General features: G+C 39.2%; 3 protein-coding genes across 3 annotated transcripts; 2 read left to right on the forward strand and 1 right to left on the reverse strand.

Annotated features, from left to right (window-relative positions):
- The first annotated feature begins 1,004 nt into the window (after nucleotides 1–1,004).
- bnip1b (BCL2 interacting protein 1b) lies at nucleotides 1,005–5,419 on the forward strand. Its single transcript, XM_020635577.3, has 6 exons — nucleotides 1,005–1,160; nucleotides 2,788–2,880; nucleotides 2,972–3,063; nucleotides 3,344–3,451; nucleotides 3,988–4,106; nucleotides 4,262–5,419. Exons 1-6 carry the CDS (start codon nucleotides 1,077–1,079, stop codon nucleotides 4,456–4,458), a joined length of 693 nt encoding a protein of 230 aa, XP_020491233.1. The 5' UTR covers nucleotides 1,005–1,076; the 3' UTR covers nucleotides 4,459–5,419.
- A 290-nt stretch (nucleotides 5,420–5,709) lies between these two features.
- Nucleotides 5,710–17,659, reverse strand: LOC109985242 (uncharacterized). The gene is made up of 7 exons (XM_029277659.2): nucleotides 17,373–17,659; nucleotides 17,085–17,209; nucleotides 15,943–16,154; nucleotides 11,888–12,019; nucleotides 9,075–9,217; nucleotides 7,767–7,978; nucleotides 5,710–6,720 (listed from the first exon to the last, which is right to left on the reverse strand). Exons 1-7 carry the CDS (start codon nucleotides 17,523–17,525, stop codon nucleotides 6,399–6,401), a joined length of 1,299 nt encoding a protein of 432 aa, XP_029133492.1. The 5' UTR covers nucleotides 17,526–17,659; the 3' UTR covers nucleotides 5,710–6,398.
- Nucleotides 17,660–17,811: 152 nt separating this feature from the next.
- On the forward strand, nucleotides 17,812–24,255 carry htatsf1 (HIV-1 Tat specific factor 1). Its single transcript, XM_020635621.3, has 10 exons — nucleotides 17,812–18,014; nucleotides 18,851–19,015; nucleotides 19,873–20,098; nucleotides 20,296–20,343; nucleotides 20,462–20,616; nucleotides 21,787–21,950; nucleotides 22,119–22,215; nucleotides 22,311–22,400; nucleotides 22,492–22,629; nucleotides 23,559–24,255. Exons 2-10 carry the CDS (start codon nucleotides 18,851–18,853, stop codon nucleotides 23,829–23,831), a joined length of 1,356 nt encoding a protein of 451 aa, XP_020491277.2. The 5' UTR covers nucleotides 17,812–18,014; the 3' UTR covers nucleotides 23,832–24,255.
- Nucleotides 24,256–24,940: the final 685 nt, after the last annotated feature.

The following is a 24,940-nucleotide window of genomic DNA, read 5'->3' on the forward strand; positions in this document are numbered from 1 at the left end:
TTTTCCCGATTTTCTGGGGTTTGGGGGTCACATATGGGCGCCGCTGGGCATCACGTGGCGATGTCATGACACTAAACGCACCATCAGCTAGATAAGTGCAAGAAGTTCAATTATGAACCTACTCTTTAGGGAGCTTCTTTATTGAGCGGAAGAAAAAGAATTATAAACCTGTATAAAACAATGTGCATGAATTTAATGGATATCTTTTAATTTGTATTTCTTAGTCATTTAGTTAATTGAACTCATTCTTATATTACTGTGTAATACGGACACCAGATTCGATTATGTGCAGGAAAAAACGTGGACTCATTTAAAAAAAAAACAAAAAAAACAGATCAAATAATAAACTGTGCATTCAACACATCTCTGCTTTTTGGTGTACTCTTAAGATTTATTCAAACTGTAAACAGCCCAAATACGTTTTTTTTATTTCCAGGATAAAAAACTTTAGCATAATAAATCCAAGCGAAGAACTTCCATTTCCATGCCCTATAAACTAAGCTCACCTTTATTTTTCCATAAAAAAGAAGTCGACTATTTGTTCGAAAAGGGGGAAAGTCATCCCTCTTGCATGGACATAGGGAACCATGAAAACATAATTAAAAAAAAAGTGAAATCTCTAACCTATCTAAGTAGGCTAGATGGGCAATCGTGCAAAGGGAGCATTTCTTATTATATTTCGGAACAGAGTTACGACAACTCTTTCCGATAATTCCTATAAACTGATGGGTTCAGTCGGTTTGAAAATACTGAAACCATCACATCAAGGCAAATAAATGGATCTTTATTACACCCCCCAAAACAAAACATTAATGTCCAATGGTCATTAGACATGTAGTTTTCATTTAAACAATCTACAATCAAAACATTTATAAAAAAACTAGTTTTCTAATCCATTGTAAATACCCTTTAATACAGTAGCCTAATGTAAAAACTAACAAGTTCCACTGGAGCATGGGGCATTGACGGGAAGGGGCGGCCCACCACTTCTTTTAATCAGTCTCCGCCCATTTCGCGATCCGCGACGAGGACGCTCGCTGTCTTTTGGACCTCCAGCTTGCCATACATAAACAAACATGGCGTCTTCTGGTGAATTTCACGTCCGAATGTGTGGACAAGAAATCATAAAATATGACCTAGAAATTAAAGCTCTCATACAGGTAAGAACTTTAACGTATGGTTTGTACATGTTTTTATTTTTATTTTTGCCCATTTTCAAACTCGGTGATGGTTTTGGCTTCCTACAATCCTAAAAACAAAATACTTGAGTTTAAACGATCACTGTGTCGCAATGTTGCGATCGTTTTGATCATTGGTTTGTTCATGTTTCATAAATGTTTCATAACACGACCCTGTAGTTAGTTAGTTGACTTTCATTATTATTTTGTATTACTATTTGTCGAATAGGAATATAAAAAAATGTATATATTTGTATATATATTTACTTGTATATTTTGGGTCAGGGTATCACTGCACAATCCTTAATTCATCTGTGATCCAATACAAATTAACTTCTTTCTTTTGTTTCCAGACGAAAAACAAGAGAGCCGTTTTACTGTCTGAATCGGAAAACAATAAACAAACCAATATTGGGTCAGCAGGTTTCAGCCCTGTAATCCCCTAAACCACAGCGAGCAGGTTTCAAGCATCAACAAGTTAAAAATGTCTCTTTGATCTGGTTTAATTTCATTAAAAAAAAAAAAATCACACACTTGTTTCGGTCCTCACAAAGCCTGCAGCATTTCAATATTTACTCAACTTTTGTCAAGTTTCCTTTTAATTCTTTTTTTTTTTTTTTAACTTCAACTAGAAAATCTGCTTCACCTTAAAAAAGACACACAGGACAACTCACTCTTCTTTGGCTTTTTTTATTTTCCACCTAATCTTATTATGTACAACAGACAACAGGCCTCTTTGTTTCAGTAGACATCAAAAAATGATTTCCTGATAAGTTGATAACCCAGAAAGAGAATATACACTGTTTCATTACCATTAAATTAAAGACATGAACTATTCAAATTAAGTTATTAAGTATAATAAATTATTATTTTAAATCAATAATTGACAGTACCTTGAATGAATGTGAATGAAACATACTGTTGGCAGCATTTAACTCAACATGTACCTTTTAATTCTAAATAATATAATACATACACAGACAGTTTAGTAGAAACTGGGCCGACGGTTTAGGAGGAGACGTCAAAAGTGTGATTTTCATAAAATTCAAACTAGCGGAGGACCCAGCATAGCAGACTTTGATGGTCCAAGAGGCTTTTTTTTGTAGTTAAAAATGAACCGGACCAGTGTGTCAAATTTTAAGTCGTGTGAGGGGCGTGTCCTTTCAAAAGTCTTTCTCATGGGAATTTGAGTGGCGGCACAAGACAAACAAAAAAATCAATCAAGCCCCTACTTACTTGGCAAACACCGTATATTTCAGTATTGTGTGGATGGCAACTTGATAAGATGATAATTGAGTTTCATAAGTAAAATCCGTCACTCGCATAAGAGTTAGTTTAATTAACATTGGAATTTAGAAACCATCAGTCCTTGTCTCTGTGCATCTGCATGGGTTCTCCCTCCGTACAAAAGGCACACTAACACCTACTGGCAATGTAGAGTAACCAGTTAATCTAACCAGCATGTTGGTTTCTATGTGTTATAGATAAGGAATGGATGAATGGATCGTTCTGACTGTTCAGTACCTCTCTCATGAGTCAGCACAAGACTAAAACAAACACCTAATTCTCTGTGTGTGTGTGTGTGTGTGTGTGTGTGTGTTATCTGCAGGACATCAGGGATTGCCCTGGACCTCACTCAACTCTCATGAAGCTCAACTCTCAGGTCAAAGAGAAGTTTAGCAAACTCAGGCTCAGAATCCAGGTCAGGACCTCAGATCACACATACTGCATGGTATTTGACAGACTTCCCTGCTCATAATCCAGTGAAGTCTGACGTGTTGTGTTTTTGTCAGGATCTGGAGCAGATGGCCAGAGAACAGGACAGAGAGACTGACAGAGTGGCCATCCAGGAAGAGACAGAGAGCCAGCGAAGGCAAATGCTGAGGTGTGTGGACAAAGACATATATGAAAACATCAAGCATCTTAGTTACCCCTTGTGAATCTTTGACTTTTTTTTATAAAAGTGAAGATGTAATTGAATTGTATAATAATTGTCTAAATATGAATTCATTTTCAAAGCCAGCATTCAGTCTCCTACAGTGCTTTCAATATCTGTAAAGTTCAGTAGATACTTTGGTTTCGTCTCAGTATTCCTTCTCGTCTCAGTATTCTTTCTCAGTTCTGTTCTCTCTAAATCTGTGTTGTGTTCTCTCTGTGGTTTCCAGTAACCAGACAGCTTGGAGGAAGGCTAACCTGGCTTGCACTCTAGCGATAGATAACATGGAGAAGGACGAGCTGCTGCAGGGACGAGAAAACCTGAGCACCAGACAGAGGTGAGTCAACCTGCTTCATGACATTGAAAATTCAACCCTTTTCTTCATTAAGTACATCTGTTTTTATCTTGAAATTGGGTAAACTTTCACTGAATTCAAAAACATGTAGCAATGTGGTTGGGTGGTAACTGAAGGAAGACAAAATCATTTTTTTTCAGTTACTGGTTAACATCATCATCATCATCATCATCATTTTAGAGACAAAGACGGTGCACTATACTCCTCTACACTGTAGAGTCACTGTGTCGCTGTAGAGAGGATGTTGTCTTGGCTGGCCACCCTTTGTATAGACATCTTTGTCTATTTATTTGTGAGCTGAGATACATGTTGTGTGATATTGTGTGTCTTTTTTCAATATAACAGCTTAAAAAAATGATTAATCACAGATAACAGTTTGTTTATATGATCTTGTTTCTTAAAGCAAAGTCACAACTGAAACTATCCAATAAGAAGTGTAGATTTAATGGGTTCAAACAAATAAACAGCATAAAAAAATGTGTTTAATCACCTTTCCTGTTCTGTGTTTTTACACTCAGGAAGGCGACCAAAGAAAGCTTAGTGGAAACCAGCAGCAACATCACAGAGAGTCTAATGTCCATCAGCAGGATGATGGCTGAGCAGGTGAAGCAGAGTGAAGACACCATCAGCACGCTGGGTAAAAAAAAAAAAATCTCTATACTTTGATCAGGCCTATAGTTAGTGAAAAAAAAAAGTCTTTCCTTTTGAAAATATATATATATTTTTCTATCATCCAACATTTCCTGAGCAATCTCTTCCTCCTCTTCCTCCTCCTCCTCCTCCTCACTGTAGCCACCTCCTCCATGACAGTGCAGGAAACCAACGAGGAGTTCAAAAACATGACAGGAACCATCCACCTGGGGAGGAAACTAATCCTCAAGTACAACCGACGGGAGCTGACGGACAAGCTGCTCATCTTCCTGGCTGTGTCTCTCTTTCTCGCAACCGTCCTCTACATCCTTAAGAAACGTCTCTTCCCCTTTATTTAAGCGGCAGCCGCTTCTTAAAGGGGCATGTGCCCAGGCTTCAGAAATATTTATTTCCAGTTACTTTATTCAGCAGAAAGTTCCCATTTGGAGTTTGAGAACATTTGTGGAGGAAGCTTAGATTACGGGGAGAGTAAAGAGCAGAACAGAGACTGGCTTCTGCCCAGAAGAAGAAGCTGTCAGTAGAAAATGTTTCATCTCATACGACCTTGCTTTTTCCTTTTTGTTTTTTCCTTTAATGATGATGGTTCATGAAATGTGTATGAAGGGAGAAAAAAGGAGGAATCCATCACATATCACAAGTAAAAAGAGTGAAGCAACTTACTGGATTTTATAAGGATTCATGCATAACCTTAAAGCGACAGCATGCTACAAACAAGCTGAGTCATACTATTCAACAATGACAAGTTTTAAGAAATGTTGCAGTTGGCCGCTCTCTAAACCAGGCTGTCATAACTTCCTGCCAGCTGCTTCACGTCTTCGTCCAAGAACTTTTGAGTGACCGTGCTGTCTGAATGTGATGAAGTTTACAATTGGAAAAATGAATGCACCCTCTATGACAGTTGTTCTGTGAAGGCATTCATGCTGCTGCAACGAAAAGGGGACAGCAGAAAAAACACTTTGAAGCGTACTGAGGCCTTAGTACGCCATCCAGCATTTTTAACAAACCAGGGTCAAAGCTTTCGTATGCAGTAACGCTTTTTTTGTTTACATTTTTGTCAAATTACGGTCTCTGTGTACAACGGGAGTGTATATGTTTGCACTGGATGGCTTTTCCAAAGATCCTTTGTGAGTTTACAAAGAGTCAACGTGTGCCTTTATCTCAATCTTACATCCAGACAACGATCAGTCAGAGATACAGAGGTGTCAGTCTGGGATGTTGAGTCAGTCACTGTGAACATTTTCAACAAATGTCTAATAACTCTAATTGTTTGATTAAAACAAAGTATTTTTGGCATATTGACTGGTGTATTGTCTGTTGTATTTCCATAGATGCACCAGTAGATGGCAGCATACCCAACATTTAACATCCTCAGGTGATGTACTGTGCGTTTTTGTAAAGAACTTTTTGTAGGACAGAGCGGACCTCGTTCACTCTCTTCTCTCGGTCCAGTAACATCAGAATCATTTAGTAATCAAGATGGTTACAAACAATTTTTTTTTTCAGTCATTTAAATAAAAACACAGCAAAACACAGTGTGACCCAAACTTTCTCTTTGGCAGATGAAACTATTTTCAAGGCCCCCCCCCCCCCCCCCCCCCCAACCCTACACCACACACATCAACACATCAACATAAATGGATATACGCTTCTCACGCTGTCAGCCACGTCCTTTGCTAACAGATTTCAATGTCTTTAGACTTTATCTCAAACATTGTCTGTAAATAGAGAACAGCAACTTCAGTGTGTGACAGCAAACTGAAAAAGAAACTAAGAAGTGGCTTTAACAGGGGGAGCAATTCAAAGTTATACTGTAACATCAAACTTCCACATTTTTAGTTATAACAACACTCGGGACGAATAACTCCCTAAAAATAAAAGACAGAAACCTTGTTAGATTAGTAGTTGTGAGGTCTGGTGAAGATTCTAAACGGTGTGCATTGTCTTATCTACCCCCTCCTTGGACCACAGGCTCCACTTTGGCCATGACATGTCATATGGATCCCAGGCTTCAAGCTGTATTGTTAGCATGACATCAATTAAAAAGAACTTTTAATTACATATGTATAACACTCTTTATAAATACAAAAACATTGATCTAGGTAGACCACTTTGAGCTGCACTTGTAATTCCCTGTAGTGTATATTTGTGTGACTATGCCCTTTGCTGAAAGATGCAGACTTATTGTGAAGTTGAAGTGAGGTAGATAGATTAAATAAGTTATAATCTTTTTCTTTCACTGATTTATTGCTAAAATAATAGTACTAACCATTCTGTCTGTTTATGATGTACTGACTTTGGATTTATCAAACACAGAGAGAGCAGATTCAGTCGCGTTGTCGATCTGACTCCTGTCTTGTTCAGCCACTGTGGTTGGCTGCTGCGCGGGTCCTTGTGCAGTGATAGGCCAGGGCACATTGGATGGTGGCGGGCCTGAGGTGGTGGGCTGCGGAACATCCGATTGGCTGAGAGAGCAGGTGCTGCCGAAGCTGCTACAAAGCGCCCCCCAGTGCTGCTCGCACTGTCTGCGTAGCCGCTGACTGACCCACGACCTGACCTCGTCTCCACAGTTCAACAGAAAGTTCATCAGCTCGACGTAAGGTCTGGTGGGACATGCACACAAGAAAAACAGACAAGAATGACCCACTGGTTTGTTCAAGAAAAGAAAAACATTATTTAAAAAAAATAAAACTAAAATTGTCTCTGTGTAATCAGCAGTAATTCAGCAGATTCAGATTTTTCTGAATAACTAAATATTGTCTCAATCATTTGCTCTGAAGATGTAACCATCAGGGGATTTGACTGAGACTGAGACCAAGTGAAATTTACCAAAGGAGATCATTTCAGCTCATATATTTTTGTTTCCAAGAGGGCCAGTCACTCTACTGAGCTGTGATTGGCTTGCTCAATGTTAGGGAAGTCATGCCAAAATTCTGCATTGGGTTGGATGGATTTAAAAAACACAGGATTATCCTACAGGAGGCTACTGACCTCTGTGAACACTGAGTTTCATTTTTAATCCGAACCCAAACGATAATATTTTTCTAAAATCTAACCAAATGGTTTTGTGCCGTAACCTCACAAAGTACTTTGGTAAAGATGTGAAACAGTCACAGTCAAGGGAAGGCTTGTGGTGTTGATTAAAACTAAAAATCACAACTAAACAGGTTAAGCCCCGAAGGCAAACTTCTAGGCTACAAGCAACACACATCACAGCAGGGGGGGAACAGGCAGAACCTTTTGAATCTGAACCAGGAATCTGAAACGGATGCAGATCATTGCAATGGGGCCACATGTAGAAAGCAACAAACATGTTTTCCAGTGAGGTCAACTGTTTATTTCTTGGTTTGCTTCAGTGGTTAAACAATACCAATATTGATCTGTAAACGGCTGAAATGTATTATGATGTTAACTTAAAAGGAGGAAGGCAGATGACTTTACTCAATAATACCAATAACAGAGCATCACCTGTATAAACAATCACCTAGCAACCAATACCACAGCAACCTAAAAAAAAAAAAAAATCAAACTAATTATTTGACTTCACTTCCACAAAAATATAGAGAAAAGTGCGCAGACAAACAAGTTAGAACTTCTTTTCATTAACGTTGGCTGATTATTTATTTCTATGTGTGAGTTTCTGTCTCACCCTGGCGGAAACATCAGGTCGAACTGCACCAGGCTTCCCATGGTGTCCATGTGGTCCCGTAGTGCAAGGCACAGCTGGTGTTTGGAGTAGCACTCTCTCTGCAGTGAGAACACCATCTCTTTGACTGCTGAGCACCGGCGGCTCACACAGCTGAAGCGCTGCCGTAGTCCTAGTGCCATGCACCGCAATCCATCCTTCACAAATGACTTGCCCTAAGAGGGGGAACAATCAGTGGGACATGCCTTTCATCATTAAGTAATATGACGTGATTGTTATGGTCATGCTGTGGAAAACATTTGGGATAATCAGATTTTTTTTTTGTCTATTGTAACGAGGCAAACATGTTCTATGTGTGTTTAAGGAGCTATTGGTTGCTGTAATTCACAAATGATTAAAAGGTAGCACCAGCCAAATGTTTTGTGGGTTTCCACCAAGGTCTTAAATTATGTCTCAAATAAAAGTTCAAATCCAGGTGATCTGCATTCAGCATCTAGTGTCTACTGGTATTTAATAGCTGTGATTTTTGGACCTCAACATCACTTTCAAGAGATCCAAACATTGTCCCCTCTGATAAATTACTAAATCAAACAGTCAGTCACAGAGGCTTTTCCAGACACTGCATCAAACGCAGTCACGACTAAATATTTGCCTTTGGTCAGAGCTTGCTGCGAGAGTGGTGAGAACTACCAAAAACAGTAAATATCTGTGGATTCATCACTACGCCTTTCTTTCACATGAAAATACTGATTATATCTGCTTTCAAGCATCATTGACGTTGCGTTGGTGTTTTGTCTAACCGTCTGTTAGAGAGAAATGTTCTCCCCTTTGCTATGATACTTTTATTTAAATCAAATTATACTGTTTGTTACTGTGGAGCTGTATTATAATTATCCACGTTCACAGATCCTTGCTGAACATCATCCAGTGTGCCTGATCATACAGGAGACACATTGGACCTGCATCACTCTCTAATGCACTTCTATTCTAGTGAAGAAGACAAGATGTCCCCTCTCTTATTTCAGTTCCCCTCTCAGTTTGTCCTGTATCCAGTGCTGCCATGCATAACTATATAGTGATCCCTACACAAGAAACATTCTTCACAAATGAGAGTAATGACGGAAGGGATTAAATGAAATATAAACATGTATACATATGCCTTATCTAAGCTGGCGCTTACCTAATGTTGGATGTGATTTCAGACCATGTCAGCTATGGCAAAGGCAACCTCATGGGAAACAAATTAGCCTATTTCTGAAAAGTGTTTTTTTCATGGGCTACATAAGGACAAACAGTCCTGCTGCCCCCAACCTGTGAGTTGTAGCGCCCAGCGTTGTGCAGCAAAGTGAGGCAGATGTGGTGCAGCCCTTGGATTTCACAGGAGTTGTTGCTGAAACACTGAAACGTCCCACAGCCGACATCCCCTGAACTCACCAGGCAACTCTGAATATCAGCTAAGAGGGATAGAAACAGACAGAAAGAAATAAGTGTGTACTCCCCTACAATCATTTTACAAACAGAAATGTGTGGATCCCCCATCTTGTAATAAACAGCTAAACAATATCACCTGAGAGGATGCTTATACTGAAAATCAGTACAACTGTGATTCAGTCATTGGCCAAATACAATAACAGGCATGCTGATATTCTGTGTAACAGCACAATCTAAAGTCTGATAATAGGCATATATTGAATTTCACATATTATGCAAAATACACTTTACCATGTTTCAAACACTAATATGTGTCCCTAGCTTGTCTACAAACCAACGAATGATGAGAAAGTCCATGATTTTTTTGCCTTCACTTTTCAGAAAATGTTTGATCAAACAGGCCGTTTGGAGATTTATCCTTTGTGACATCACAAAGGGCAGTAACCCTTCCCCCAGGTGGGTGACACTCCCACAGCTAGGTGTTTGTTCTGCCCTCTGCCTTCTTACCATAAACAATTGGGCATGGTGCAAGAAAGCCTTTCCAGAGGGGTGTGGTCAGACACAGCTTATTTGCATTTAAAGTTACAGACACAGAAACAGCCTGTTCTGAGCAGGCTGAAATAGAGGGTTTTATAGGTGTGATCAAATACAGGATCGAGAGTGTATTTTAACAAGAAACTTCAAAGACATGATTTGGGAAGCTGTGAGACTTGTTTAAAGTTGAAAAGGAGAATAATACCTGACCTTTAATAAACTGCAATAAGTAACACACATTTATTTTGCTCCATCAACACAACGGCCTGTTAACTGTTGCTTCTGATGGCCTGTGGGGTTCTGAGTTATCAGCTTGAGTGACAAATACTTAACAGTGTTTAGAACATGTAGGGTGGAGTGATACATGGCTGAAAGACAAATTGATATCTCATCAGATCTTATGGAAATTCTCTTGTCACATCAAATCCCTTGTTCAAAGCTAACTATTGGGCTGTTGTCATCAAAGCTTCTCGAATAACGAATTGTCTTTGAAACAGTTGTGAGTTAAGATTTATTTATTTATTTTTGGGCTTCTTATGCTTTTATGTAGAGAGATATGACAGTGGACAGAGTCGGAAATCAGGATAGAGAGAGTGGGGAACGACATGCGCCAAAGAAGCCACAGGTCGGGTTCGAACCCGGGCAAATTTGACAAAGACATAGGCCTACGTGACACCCAAGTTAGACAAATGTTGTTTACATAATGATGTGAAATGTTCATAATTATGAATGTGCCATTACAATTTTGAATAGAATATGGATTTAAAAGAGATTTGTGCTCTTTTTGACAGGATAGCTTATTGCCATTATGTTTAAGAAGGCTGCATGCGTCACTGTTGTTGGGATTCTTTAGGTGGTTTTAGGCTTGTCTTATTAAGACGTATGTTTGTTTTTTAACGTTGATATCGTTCAGCCTGCATGTCAGCTCTGGCCCGAAGGTAGGGCCATTCGTAATGCACCATCCTGTTTGTACAGAGGGAATGTGCTTGGAGAGGATTGAGCCGCCGCAGCAACGCATTGAATTACATCCACCTACTACTGATGGGAAATTCACCTCTATTTTGTGAGCCAGATCATTTGGCTCGACTCCGTAATGAGAGCTTCCTCTTCTGCTGCCAAATGCTTCTATATTTAGAATCATATCTTGATTAAATAATTTAGTCAAACTTAACAATGTTTTGAGCTATAGCTATATGAGCAAACTCTTAAATGACCTAGACCTATAATGCAGGCGTAATCAAACTAAAGCACATACTTTTTGGAATAACCTATTGTATTTTGTATGTAAACTTGTAATTTCTTAAGAAAAGTAATACTATGTAAAAATAAAAAAATAACCATGTATGTGGGCAACAGGTGATAACTTTAAAAGTCACATGGTACTTGACCCACATGTTATTAAAGTGAAACATTTCTTTAAGAATACATTTAGGCTATTAAAAAAGACTATATGAAGTGGACAATGCTATTACACTGTCAACAAAACACACAAGAAGAGGAAAAGCAAAAAAGAAAGGGAAATCATCAGATGGGAATTTGCGCAACTCTACAGGAGTCGGCACAAAGAGCCAACTCGTTCGCTAGAACAAAACATTACTCTTTTAAGAAAGAGGCGCGCTAAGTGCCCGGTTTGGTCCGGGACAGGAATGGGTCTAAATTCAAATTACTACCCGCCTAATGGTACCCTATGTTACTATGCAGGTGCTATATCGACGTAATAAGAGGGCAATTTATGTTTTCTGGATTCAATACCATCAAGTGCTACGTCTAGGTTTAGTCACCTCAATTCACTGAAGACACACTGGAACCGACGTCTGCTCTGTCAGTAATAATGTTAATGATAACTCAATGTCATCATAAAATGAAAGTTACTGAACCGTCATAATTCAGGTATTCTCCAGAGGGGACTAAAAAATGCCACAATACACAGAGCCTCAAAACGGCCAATATTCAAAGCTGTGGCAACTGAAACGGAGCAAAGGAGTAGGCCTACTAAAGTTATATACCTGTTGCAAAGAACACATCATTCCAGATTTAAACACCAAAACCCTCGTTGTGTTGTTTTGGTCTCAAAATGAGCTAAAAGGTGGATGAAAATGTGCCATGTTTAGAATAGATATTTAGCCTAAAGTGCCAATCCACATGCCGTGGTAGCTCACCTGTGCTCTGCAGAGAAAGGCGTTTCTTGGCCTGGCTCACTTGTTTTTCCTGGACACCATGCAGTCCCATGGTCAGCACCTGTTGACAGACCAGGAGCAGAAAAAACACAGCGGAAAAGCTCCCCGGCATGTTTCAGCTCAAACGACGTTTGGTAGCCGGTTTGTGTGTGTGTGTGTGTGTGTGTGTGTGTGTGTGCGTGTGTGTGTGTGTGTGTGTGTTTGTATTTCATAGGTTGCAGCAGCAGGAGCGCTTCACTTTCAAAGATTGACTGCGGCATGAAGGCTGAAATATATAAAGGCGCCAGAGAGCTGCGCGTTCAAGAAGACCTGAGTGTTTAACTCCACCAATCACAGCTTAGAGTTGTGAACGCGCGACAAGCTGGATCCAGAAGTTGATCATGATGTGAGAAAAAGATTAGGAGCTGCTGCGTTTACGAGGTACTGTATATGAAAGTCTAATACATTGTTACTGTAATGGCTGAGAAATGTTGGGTTACCAGTTTGTAGAAAGTTGAGGTTTAGTGTTTTTTCACAAGGACACATTGGACATGTGGCTGCACGAGCTGGGGAAGGAACCCCTGATCTTCTGGTTGAGAGAGGACCAACTTGAACTGAGCCACAGCCATATAAGATATATGAAACCTGATTTGATGCTTCTAATAGACAGCCAAGGGATTATCAAGGTTATTCCAAGTCAACTTCGAGTAACATTGGAAATCTCAACCAAATCATACATGACTATCCACTATTGTTGAGTCAATTTAATTAAATGTCTCAAAAAGGACCACATGGCAGCACAGCCACTTGAATTTATTCTCTAAGTACATCTTGCCAACAAAAAGGGGCTAGAGAAAAGGTTAAGAAAATCTGGACCAAAATCAGTTTCAAATGTTCAGCACTACAGCAGCAGATTACAACCTTTTACATTTTAAGGCAAGTTCGGAAAAAAAGACTTTAGATTGCAATTTTTCACTATTAAATAATATTCAACAGTCTGAAACTTGGCAAATAACATACACTATTGTAACTTGACAATATTTTTTGGTTCCTGACAATTGCATCCTACATTTCCTTCTCTGTTTTTCATGTTTCTTTAGTTGCTGGGTGTAATTTGACAAATAGGTCAATTCCTATCCTTTATCATTTTCAAATATGCAAATTGGAACATGTGTATGAGGCAGAGGTCCAGGCACTTTGAAGTCCAGGCTGTGTTCTCCTTCTTCTGTAGTGTTCACATCTTGCTGTGTAGTTGTGGTTGTATTGTTTTTGGCTCCTAACAGCCTTGACCTTTGAAATGCACAAAGCCACCGGTTAAAATCATGTGACACCATAACATCAACAAGTCACACAAATACCTCATGGCGCTCCTCAGATGTATCAATCCTTCATCCAAGGGGCCTTCAGTGTATGTGTGCGTATGGTGTGTGTTATAGGAGGAGGGGTATATGTATGTGTCCCCAAAGGGGGCCCTGTGCAGGAAGACATAATCTCACAGGGGCAAATGTTTGGACTGTTGTTGGAGAACACCCCACCTCCCCCTTGACCTTTCTTGCTTGTTCTCCGTCTCATCCTGCTTCAAAACATCCCACATCTTTCCTCACACAACCCCTGATGACCAGCCACACAATGACCCCTCACCCAGCACACACACACACACACACACACACACACACACACACCAATATGCAAACGGTAAACATGCAGGGCCCTCTTGTACTCTTGTCTCTTACATGACTATGTGGTAAACAACATGTCTGCCTGAGTGTGTCAGTATGCATATAGATTCTGTTCACGAGTATCTGCTTAGTGATACAAGGAGGAAACATTACCGTCATTTATCAGTTACTTCTTGTTTTGTCCTTATGTGATCAGGATAAAACAGGACATTTCTCCACCTCTTGCACTGAATGGCATGTTCTTGTCAGCTCTGACAACCTATGTAAAGATTCATTAGTTTTTATGAGCTGAGTATTTGTCTACAATACAATGTAGGGAGGCGTAATTTTCACAAATCTCTGCATTTTTTTTCATTAAAACAAGCCTTTATCCACCATTTGTTTGGCATTATTTCTTTGGCATTACAATTTAAGGTGATGTTTATAGATAAAGAGTTGGTTGAACTTCTGCTGCATTGTCAAATTCATTTATTTTATGCCTTGTGATTTATCTGAACTGGTATGAAAGACCAAGTATGTCATTTGAAAGGTTATATAAAAGTATATTAATCCCTATCTACTGATAATAAATGCATTTTTAAGACAATAAAACATTCATCCATTAAAATCAAGTTTTGAAGTTCTCCCAGGTATTTCATACAGTCATGTTTAAAAAGACATTAAGGGTTATTGAATTAACAAACATTCATCTACGAGCCCAGGAAATACTTAGAGCTAATGTGACTTCACAAAACACCGACCAAAGCACACACACACAACCCAACATTGGCTGGTAACGTTGAAATGTTGAATTTGATCCTTTCAACACATTTTAAATCGAATAGATTTAATGTATGATATTTGGAGACAAAGTTCTGGAAGTTTATCTTTTTTTCTTTTCACATTGATATGCATATCTTTGCAAGGTTGTCCATAAAAATTAAGCCCATTACTCTCTAGTGGACCTAGTTTGCCTTTAGCTAACTGAGAACAACTACTCCACCTGGTGGTATTGTGTTATCATGGTATTCTATTACTGTGAGCCATTAAAGGAAGAATGTGCATCAATATACACATAAATATAGCATACATCAAGTGTATCCTTTGTAAATGTCCCTCTGAGTCATAATTGTCTACAATGAGTGAGAAGCGTGAGTCCAGCCAGCTGTACTGTTGTCAGAGCTGTGTTTACATAATGTTTACATGGACGGGACTGCCTTGTGTATAAAGCTGTTTTAGTCAAGGACTAGAGAAAAGATGAATAACATAGTCTAATCACTGCTCATTTGGATGTCATGTAAGTGTCAATTTATGTGCAATATGAAGCTTAAGTTAACCAAAGTGTGCTAACATTAGCCTGCTAACACAACAATGCAGGACACAGGCGTTGCAGCTCAAGCAAAGGACAATTTTGTCCGCCGCTTGCACTTAATGGTGCTTAATCATGGTTGGTTCTAATTCATAACACCTTCGTGCGAGTGGAGAGGGGTTGAAGGTGTGCTGCTGGAGGAGAGCGGAGGATCCAGAATAGCAGAGGTGTGGCAAAACAGCATTTTCTTTATTTTAATGCTGATGCTCAAGGGCGACATCTACTGAATCAAAAAGTCGCACATTCTTCCTTAAATTGTGTGGCTGACATCTTTTCATAGCCTTTCTACAAAAGTCCACACACCTCACAGCAGAGTAAGTACAGATTAGTCTGATAATAAAAGATGACAGAAAATAAGTTGATGTCAAACAATGTTTAGTAATGCACATAGTATCCACAATCACAACTTCATTCTATATGCACTGAAAGGAAATCTTACATGGGATGAATATTTCTGAATTTACTGATTAATAATTGTGTCAGAAGGAACCTGCAGCTTTTTTTTTATTTTTATAAATTAACCAAAACCGAAATTCATGATTTAAGTTTAAGTGAGTCAAAAACATGAACATATCATTAGCAGAAAATGTATCACAAACAGTCAGAGTAAGAAACCTGTTACACATTATAAAAAATCCAAAAGACAAATCAGAGTGATTTCACAAATAAAAAAAATAAAAAATGTTGAGTGATAATCCATGTTTGTGCTATGTTTTGTTTCTAAATGAGGTGTGCAGTGCATTGACAATGTGCCATTGATGTCATTCAACTTCTCCGGTTGTAGCTTTGTTAAGCACAGACTTACAAAGGAACAGCACATGCTGAAGATTTCTTCTGAATATCGTTTGTTAACCAGAGGTAGTCGGAAACAAATCTCCTCTTCTTTCCCTTCCTTCTTCTATTCACTGACTCTTCATCTTTCAAAAGAAATGTTAACCCCCTGTAAACAGCATGTGCACCTGCCAGATACATCCATAGTAGTTCTAAATTATTCTTGACAATAGACCTCACTTCAGTTTAAAACAGAGCTCAGGGGGTTTTAGGGCCTGAAGAAGATGGCGCCTCCTGTGGTTCTGTCTGTTCAGAAGGTGCAGAATTAGCGCTCACGGGAGTCTCCTCTCTCTTTTCTCCTGACAGGAAGTCATGGATGGCAGTTTCTATGTGTGGCCTGAAAGTGTGGTTCATCTTTGGGTCCACGACCTGAGTAATGATTCTGTCCACACCTGACTCCAGCATGCCAGATCTTTAAAAAAAAAAAAAGAAGAAGAAATGACAACAACAAAAACATAAAAAATAGCTACGTATATATTAAAAAGGGTTAAGGAAGCACAATACTGAAACCCAATTAAAGAATAGGTACTGTTACTGGACTTGGGAAGACTAAAAGAAACAGCAAACTTAAAATATATCTCATGACAAAAATGCAATAAAGCTATGATCATCAATTAAATTAGCTAATGAGAAGTGAGCTGAATGACTTAAAACTTAACACTAAACTGGAATCCTATTATTGTTGTTATTTGGAGAACTCATTTGATGGAACAATTTGGCATCCTGACTGTATTAGGATAGGATAGGATAAAACTTTATTGATCCCCAGAGGGGAAATTCGGGCGTTACAGCAGCACAGACAAGAAAGCTCAAAATACACATTAAACAGAATAGATAAGACAAATAAAAATAAAAATAAAAACAGGGGGTATATACAGTACAAAATGAATGATGAAGTAAACTGGGGGGAATTGAGAATTGTGACAGTATTTGCAGAGAATGACAAGATAAAGTAAAGTGATGATTAAAGTGACATGGTGTGATAAAATAGCAGCAAGTAATGTAAACAGCAGAGAAGAGAGGCAGTGTTGTACCACTGTAATGCAGAGTGCAGTTATATAATATAACGTAGTATAATATAATATAGTGCAATATGAATATAGTGTAATATAATGAAATGTTATATGATATAGACTAGTATAATAATATAATTAAAAAAAAAATACTATTAGTATTAATAGCAAATGACTGCTATACTTTTACTGTTGAGTTTTGCTTCAAGAAAATTAACATGTTGAGAAGAATAAATCCTGTATTTTAATGATTTTAAAAAAAAGACCCTTAATTCCCAGAGTTTCTCTACATGTACACTGTTTTGAAGAGTGTTTATGGTTACACTTACTGGACTACACTTTGCCTCAGTCCGTTCCTCATCTGGTTTTTGTTGATCGACGGATTCCAGTCCTGTGTGCTCAGCTGCGATGTGACGAAGTTGTCAACTTTCTGCTGCAGGTTCTGGTAGGCGGGCTGGTACAGTGACAGTACAATTAACAAACAGACTACTGTGTGTATGGTAGGAAGAACAGAAGTAACACCATAACATTTCATTATAGCCAACATTATCTTTGGGACTTGTTAAGAATAACACAGATAAATAACAGAAGTAGTCTGTGTATCTTCCGCTGACTACCTTTGTATCAACGTCGGCCAGACAGTCCCGACGAAACTCGTCAAAAAGCCCGTGGTTCTTCAGATGCTCCACAATCATGCCGATGAGCTGTGGGTCTCCCGGAGGAAGGTTGGCCGGTCCAACAACACTCACGTTCCCGCTTCCCTCTGCCATGTCAAAACCGAGGGGCAAATGTTTCACTTCACCTGTAAGTCACATCGAAAACTAGCTATCTGCGCTTGTTTTCCTACAATAATGTGGGGTCGACTCGTTTTGTTCCGTCGTGACCATAGAACGTGGTCGTGACAAACCGCGGGGAGGGGAGGGGGGGGCGGGGATATCGTATTTCCATAAACGACCTACGCCGGTTGAAAACTGGGAGACGCTGTCTTGTAAATCAAGCGCTTTATATTTACTCACCGCGCATGCGCACATTCTGACGTTAGAAGTACTTCCGGCGCGGGCTGCGAGGGAGAAACGCTTCAGAGGAGTGATAATGCTCAGTGAAATTTTTGAAATAATTTAAACAGCTTCATCATTAACCCTGAACCAAAGTGTGTTTTTACTTGGTTGGGTTTTTTTTTTTTTTCTTTTTGCAGGAGGGAGTTTGTTCTTTCATTTTAGCTTCATAATCCTCGTTTACTTGGACTACCGTTGTGCAAGGTAAAGCTACCGCTAGTTAGCTGTATATGCTAACACAAACTCACACATTTGTAAGCACTATAAATACTAAATTGCAGTCTTCTATTTAATCGACTGAGCATCAGCGAACTATCGTGATATAGACAAGAGATGGGTGTTGCTGTCAACACAGTCTTCAGTTATTAAAGTGATAAACCAGTTTGCTCACGATGAATAAAGCTGTCATATGTTTATAGTCATCAAGTGATGAATTGAAGCAACTGGCTGGTTTATTTTTCACATGTCAAGATATAATTAGTTCTGGTGGGCACTGATAGCGAGATGCTAACTAATGAATTCATTTTAAAAGACTTAGCATATCCTGCATTGTGTCTGTGTAGGTTCTCAGTCATGTCATCCAGGTGTTTGGTAAACACTTGATCCAAAGGGAACTGGACTTAGTTGAAGAGTTGCCTTTGGATCAAGCTTTGAAGTCAAGTATTTTCTGTTTTGCAGCACTACCAGTATCTTGGTATTTGCGGTTTATGTCTCGGTTGGGTCAAAGTCAACTTTTTAATGTTGTATTGCAAACATATTGATGCACATTTTCAAAGGAAATCAGAGTTAAGAAAATAATTCTCTCGACGTTTTTTGATGAACTGTAACCAGTTTATCTCAGACCTTTTTGGAGACTGATGGCTTCGTATTGCAAAGGCCTCAGTTAGAAGACATTGTACAGCAGGATATGAAATGTTCACTTCAGCTTCACTACTCTACAAAACACTTGCAGGATTCTGGTTTGATACAACTGTTTTTAATGCTGAAATGTAATGACTTGCTGACGTGGGTTTAATTAATGTTTCATATTCTGGTTGCAGATGAGTGGTGTACCAGATGCTCACAAAGAGTTTATGGAGCAGCTGCGTATGCAGGAACTCTACGGCCAGAGAAATGAGAGTAGCTCTGACCCCTACACCTACACTGACCCAGAGGATGGGACTGTGTATGACTGGGACCATGAAAAGAAGGCCTGGTTCCCTAAAGTATATACAATTCCTTTCCTTTTACTTTCTCACATCTTGTTGTGTGTTAAAAGTTTATACATACATGATGCTGCATTAAAATGTATGCAGCCTAGCTACTCTAACTGGAGGACTTTGGATTTGCAGCATTATCGTACATTTTTAAATTCATTTATAAGTCTTTCGTTAAGCTTTATATCTTAGAGCAAAGGCTTCTGTTAGGCTGATTTCTGAAATGAGTGAACTGCAATCCATCATGACTTGTGTCCTTAAAGTCTCATGAATCTTTCAGTGATGTTGAGATAAAATATACGTTTATTGTTCTAGTGGGGATTTTTTTCTGGAGTCTGTAGAACTGCAGTTACCCACAAGAAAATGAGAAGAACAATTCCACAGAAATCACAGTTCAGGCATACTAAAGGCAGTCTGCAACTGACAAGGGGACAATTTATTTTTCAGAAAGCCTCAGGTCACATGCAGCCTTTTCATATTGCCATTTCAAGTCACCACATTTACACTACTGTAGCGTCTTGCTTTCAGTGTGAATGTCATGCAGGCGTGATGGTGAGACCAAGTCGTCCCTTCACTGTGATGGCATTGGAGCTAGTAAAAGAGGCATTATAGGTGAAAATGGGACCCCCATAATGCAGTGCATAATGTGTGTGCATGTCTGAGTGTGTTAATGTGGAGTTCCCTTGTTTATTGTCATGTCGTGCTTCTGCAACACTGTTACACAATGTGAAATCACAGACTGGGACAGCAATACTAAACGGTTGCAGGATCATTATGAAAGTGCAAAGATGATATGATGTATACTGCTGTTCTTATGATAGCCAGTTTCAGTGTTAATATTAAGTAGGTTTGTTTTTTTTGCCTAGATAACAGAGGACTTCATTGCAGCCTACCAGGCCAACTATGGCTTCACTAAGGAAGGAGATCCAGACAACACTGCAGTGAGCAGCACTGACCCTGCAGCTCCAGAAAAAGACAGCAAGCCTTCAGAAAAGAAACCAGGAGATGCCACCCAGAACCTGAATCCAGACTCGAGTGAGACCACAGCTAAAGATCCCAAGCAGAAAGGGGAGAAGAGGAAGGCAGAGCCAGGTAGAGAAGTATTAACAATAAACGTTGCAGAGTCAAGAAGTGCAGGAAGTGTAACACAAATACGATAGGCAAAAGGTTGTATAGGATGAGCTGCAGTCCTCATGTATATTTCAACATTTCTTCCTGTCTAAAGTTTAAGTTTACATTTGTGAAATGCACATTTAATTAAATGCTTTTTCTCTTTTTTGTCCATGTAGGATGGTTCGATATTGACAACAATAAAAACACAAACGTCTATGTGTCAGGTTGGTCGTACTAACCTTTTTTTCTATTATAAATCAGACAGATGTACAATAAGTATCTGACTCTATCTTATCTCACTCCTTCTCTTTCATTTTTCTTCTCCTGGTCTGATTCCCTCAGGTCTTCCTCCTGACATCAGCACTGACGAGTTTGCTGAGTTGATGTCCAAGTGCGGCATCGTGATGCGGGATCCTATCACTGAAGAGTACAAGGTGAAACTCTACAAGGACAAAGAGGGCAATCTAAAAGGAGATGGTCTCTGCTGCTACCTCAAGGTGAGTCTTTCCTTCTGCTAGCCTAATATATAATTTCCTTTGTTTCTATGAGTGGGGTGCATGATGTTTAATATACCAGCAGCCCACTGGTTGACACACATGAATGGATGCAGCAATATGTGCACATACCTTATGTAGTATGAACCGAAACACTTTAATCCAGGCTGTTTTTTTGCCATTCGTTCCTGAGTTCAATGTCTTTTAAAACTGTATCACTTAATAATGTACTCCAACAAATCAGGTAATCTGAAAAGAGTTTACATGGATGTGTTTAATTTGACATAAAGTCAAAGCAGTGGGAGGTCAGATATTTCATTATCTCCATGTGAAGGAAGAATCAGTACAGCTCTTGGAAGCAGACAAAAATACACAAAGTAAAATACAGAATATAATCAAGAAAAGCACAAACAGTATTCACATGTATACATTCTGACATACAAACAACTCCTAAACTGTAACTCGTCTACTATTCCAGGGGCTATAATGGTTATTTTTTTAGTACCGTTGGTTTCTTCTGTGGAGTTTGCACTCTTACTAGCTACAGTACGGTAGTTGAGCTGTCAGTTTACGTTGAAAGTTGTGATGTACAGAACAGACAGTCCATTGAGTCATGCTGCCGACCTCTGCTGATCGCTCATTGACTTCAATTGAAGAGTCTTTCAATCAAAGCAGCACTCAACAATCTTTGTTTACTGAACAGTAAAACATTTCTTTTTAAATGCACCATTATGACCTCATGACGGAGAGAAGATGGTAAAAAGTGGAGCTTCCAGCCTCCTCAGCGTCGCTGTTTCCCCGTGCAGCTACCACAATGAAGGAATTGAATTTTCAATTGCTTCATGTTGCTTGCACTGTTTGATGGGCTGCACTCACGGTAATGATGAAACGTGCGTCATTATTTTATACTGGTATATTGGTCGCAACAGTATACAGGACGCAGCCAACTTTTTAGATGTAAAAATAGGTTTTGAAAGTGAGTCTTATACACCGGATTTTATAGTGCTTTTTTGTCAGAACTTACCCTGATGACAGTCAGCCTAGTGTCACTCTACTTATGGAGTTGTAGTGTTTTTTTTTCTTTTTGTCTTGTAACACAGTACAGGTGAGAAGCAGAAAGTATTACGCTGCTCTTCGGTTAATTCGCAGCGTTTGTGTTCTGGTTCTCTGCAGAAGGAGTCAGTGGAGTTGGCGCTGCGTCTGATTGATGACTCAGAGGTCAGAGGTTACAAACTCCATGTGGAAGAAGCTCGCTTTGAGCTGAAGGGCCAGTTTGACGCCAGCAAGAAGAAGAAGAAGAGCAAAGATTACAGGAAGAAGATGCAGCAGCAACAGAAGTAAACTTCATTTTCTCTTTTCCTAATCCTCTGCTTGGGGGATAAACACTGTCCCAAAAAAATGCTAAAATGGATTGAAAGGGAAAAAAAAAAACAATAATGCATTACTTTGAACGCATTTCATGGATTCCTCTGATTTTACCTGTTTGTCTGTCTTTGTGTGTGTAGACAGCTGGACTGGAGGCCAGAGAAGAAAGGAGAATTGAGGAAGAGGCATGAAAAAGTAGTCATCATCAGGAACATGTTCCATCCCAGTGACTTTGAGGTGCAGAGAGACACACAAGTATACACTTACAAGCTCACCTAAAAACACTAGTCTGTTATTGTGTTAAACTCTGCGGTGTGTGCTGTACTTTGTAGGAAGATCCTCTTGAGTTGAATGAATATCGAGAGGATCTGCGAACAGAATGTGAAAAGTTTGGGGAGGTCAAGAAAGTCATCCTTTTTGATGTGAGTATAATGTCATGAGTGCAGTTTGAAAGACAACAGAACGGTTTGTATTGTAAACCGAATTGTAAGCCTGTTTGTGTTTGTGCTGCAGAGACACCCAGACGGTGTGGCATCAGTGGCGTTTAAGGAGCCAGAGCAGGCCGACGCATGCATTCAGTCGTTCAATGGTCGCTGGTTTGGAGGAAGGCAACTGTCAGCTCAGCTTTGGGATGGAACGACTGACTATCAGGTAAACTACACGCTTCAACCTGTCTTCAACCTGCAACCAGCAATACGGCATTTTTACTCTTCAATTTTGTTACCGGATTGATGAAGTCTATTCTTAGACCAAAAACGTTCCGGTCCAGGTTCTCTGTGTTGTCCGATATAGGGCTGAGCAAAGATGTGCAATTTCATCGTTATTGCGATATGAGCATTTGCTCTATGTGTTTGCTCTGTGTGTATTACATATCTCAAAAATCTGAATTTATCACAATAAGTAAGATAAATGATATACAAACAAATACTTTCTGGATTAATTTAGGATTCAGGAGGTACACATGCTGTACACACAGATTTGTTTTTAAAACACAGCAAACATCAAATAGACATTTCACTGAGGTATCTCTAATATGCAATCTTAAATGTAATTATCGCACTTCATACCATCATCACAATATTGAACAAAGTTATTTCACATCACATGCTTTTTTCATATTGTGCATACTTTGTTTGAAATATTTTGGGCAAAAAATATTTTGGCTCTCCTTTTTTTAAAAATGAATGGATCCATTGATCTTGGTACAAAGTCTCCTGGTTCATTTGGTTCAGGTCTGCAGTTAGGACCCGTGAAAACCTTCAGCTTAAGCCTCCTGCTTTTTAAGCTGTCTCAAGATTTAATCTACAAACTTTGTTAAATAGAATTAACTTTAATTGATTCTTTCTCCAGGTGTCTTAATTGTCCTTCAATAATTTCATGTTGAATTGAAACAATTTAATTTAATCTGTTTAACAAAAAAAACTCCATACCAGCTGTGTTTGGTAGACAGGATGATATTGGTAAATGATGAAAATATGCTTCAAGCTGCATGATGGAAATATCACACAAACAGTGTTTTTGAAGTGTGAACCAAACCAGTGAGTCAAATAATACATTAGAAATATAATTTCTTTGTGCAGGTGGAAGAGACGTCACGTGAGCGAGATGAGCGGCTGAAGGGTTGGTCTTCTTTCCTTGAGGGAGCCAATAAAGACCAGCAGGGCAACAGCGCCAAGCCAGCAGAGGAGCCAGCAGAGGAGCCAGCAGAGGGCAGCACCAGCACAGAACCCACAGAGTCGTCCAACACCACAGAGCCTGAACAGCAGCCAGAACCGGAGAAGCAGAATCTGCAAGAACAGGAGGCGGATTCTACAGACAGCAGCCTGGCAGGAAGTGATGATGAGGGGGCCTAGACACTTACATACGCATCTTTATTCTCCGTGGAAACTAACCTGGGCGGTCCTGATTGAAGGTGAACTGTGGCAAAACTCTGTTGGGCAGGAGGAGGAATATGGACAGTTTGAGCTGGTTTTCAATGTAGAAAATAAAATACTGATTTTGTTTAGCCCTATTATTTTGGTTGACATGTTAATAAGACCGGCACTTGACAAGCTGGTTATGCAGATTTCCACTAATAGCAGTTTTATTGCTTTATTTTTGTTATCATCTTGCAATATTTACAAACTACAGAAGTAACTCATTCGTCATATTTTAAATACAATTTGCTCTATGTTTTTTAAACACTTGGAGTGATTTCTTAAAAGCAGACCTAGAACACAAACTGCAGCCATTTATATATACACTGGTAAAAATAAATAAAGGAACACTTAATCATCATCACTGTATAACACCAAGTCAGTTTAACCTCAGGGATATAAATCTGTCCATTCAGGAGGCACACATGATTGTGAATCAATTCGACTTGCTTTGGTGACAACAGGTGCAATGTGTTCTGCTCGTGTCCTTGTCACTACTGGTAGCATGAGGCAGTTGCAGCCCTATTCATCAGGTTGCACAGGTAGTCCAGCTCCTCCAGGATGGCACATCCATATGTGCAGTCCGCTTTGTTTTTAAGGGTTTAATGTTGTACAGTGCTGCATTACTCAAATCTGCAGATTCATCTTTGAGGTCGTGCTTTTCCAAAGGATATGAAGATGGACTTATATTTACAATAAAACACACCGTATTAAAATCATATACAGTAAGTATATTAATATCACTATAAAAAGGACAAAACATGTGGAAAAATTTAATAATTTAACATCAACAGGCCTCTCGTTGCATATTTCTACATTTTCTCTACTGAAAAAGAGCTCTGAAGGCACTTCATGCTTTAATTGCTGTCATGGCATTCAGGAGTGTTTTCCTGTACTGTAGGGAGTGACTTCATAAGTTCTGTAGTGATGCTTTCATGCAAACTAGAGTATATATGAGTTTAGAAAACACAATACATGGTCGTGTTTTAAAGAGAAGAATCACAATGAGGTTTGGCCAATAACTAACTTCAGGTTAGAATAAAATA

Source organism: Labrus bergylta, chromosome 14 (genome assembly GCF_963930695.1).
Source record: "Labrus bergylta chromosome 14, fLabBer1.1, whole genome shotgun sequence".
Taxonomy (NCBI): Eukaryota; Metazoa; Chordata; class Actinopteri; order Labriformes; family Labridae; genus Labrus; species Labrus bergylta.

Coding starts and splice junctions, on each gene's coding strand:
- bnip1b (XM_020635577.3), top strand. CDS start 1,077: ATGGCGTCTTCTGGTGAATTTCACGTCCGAATGTGTGGACAAGAAATC. Junction 2,881..2,971: donor AACTCAGGCTCAGAATCCAG/GTCAGGACCTCA, acceptor TGTTTTTGTCAG/GATCTGGAGCAGATGGCCAG. Junction 3,064..3,343: donor CAGCGAAGGCAAATGCTGAG/GTGTGTGGACAA, acceptor TGTGGTTTCCAG/TAACCAGACAGCTTGGAGGA.
- LOC109985242 (XM_029277659.2), bottom strand. CDS start 17,525: ATGGCAGAGGGAAGCGGGAACGTGAGTGTTGTTGGACCGGCCAACCTT. Junction 12,020..15,942: donor TTCAGGCCCTAAAACCCCCT/GAGCTCTGTTTT, acceptor GTTTGAGCTGAA/ACATGCCGGGGAGCTTTTCC. Junction 9,218..11,887: donor CCTTTCTCTGCAGAGCACAG/GTGAGCTACCAC, acceptor TATCCCTCTTAG/CTGATATTCAGAGTTGCCTG.
- htatsf1 (XM_020635621.3), top strand. CDS start 18,851: ATGAGTGGTGTACCAGATGCTCACAAAGAGTTTATGGAGCAGCTGCGT. Junction 19,016..19,872: donor AGAAGGCCTGGTTCCCTAAA/GTATATACAATT, acceptor TTTTTTGCCTAG/ATAACAGAGGACTTCATTGC. Junction 21,951..22,118: donor AAGATGCAGCAGCAACAGAA/GTAAACTTCATT, acceptor TTGTGTGTGTAG/ACAGCTGGACTGGAGGCCAG.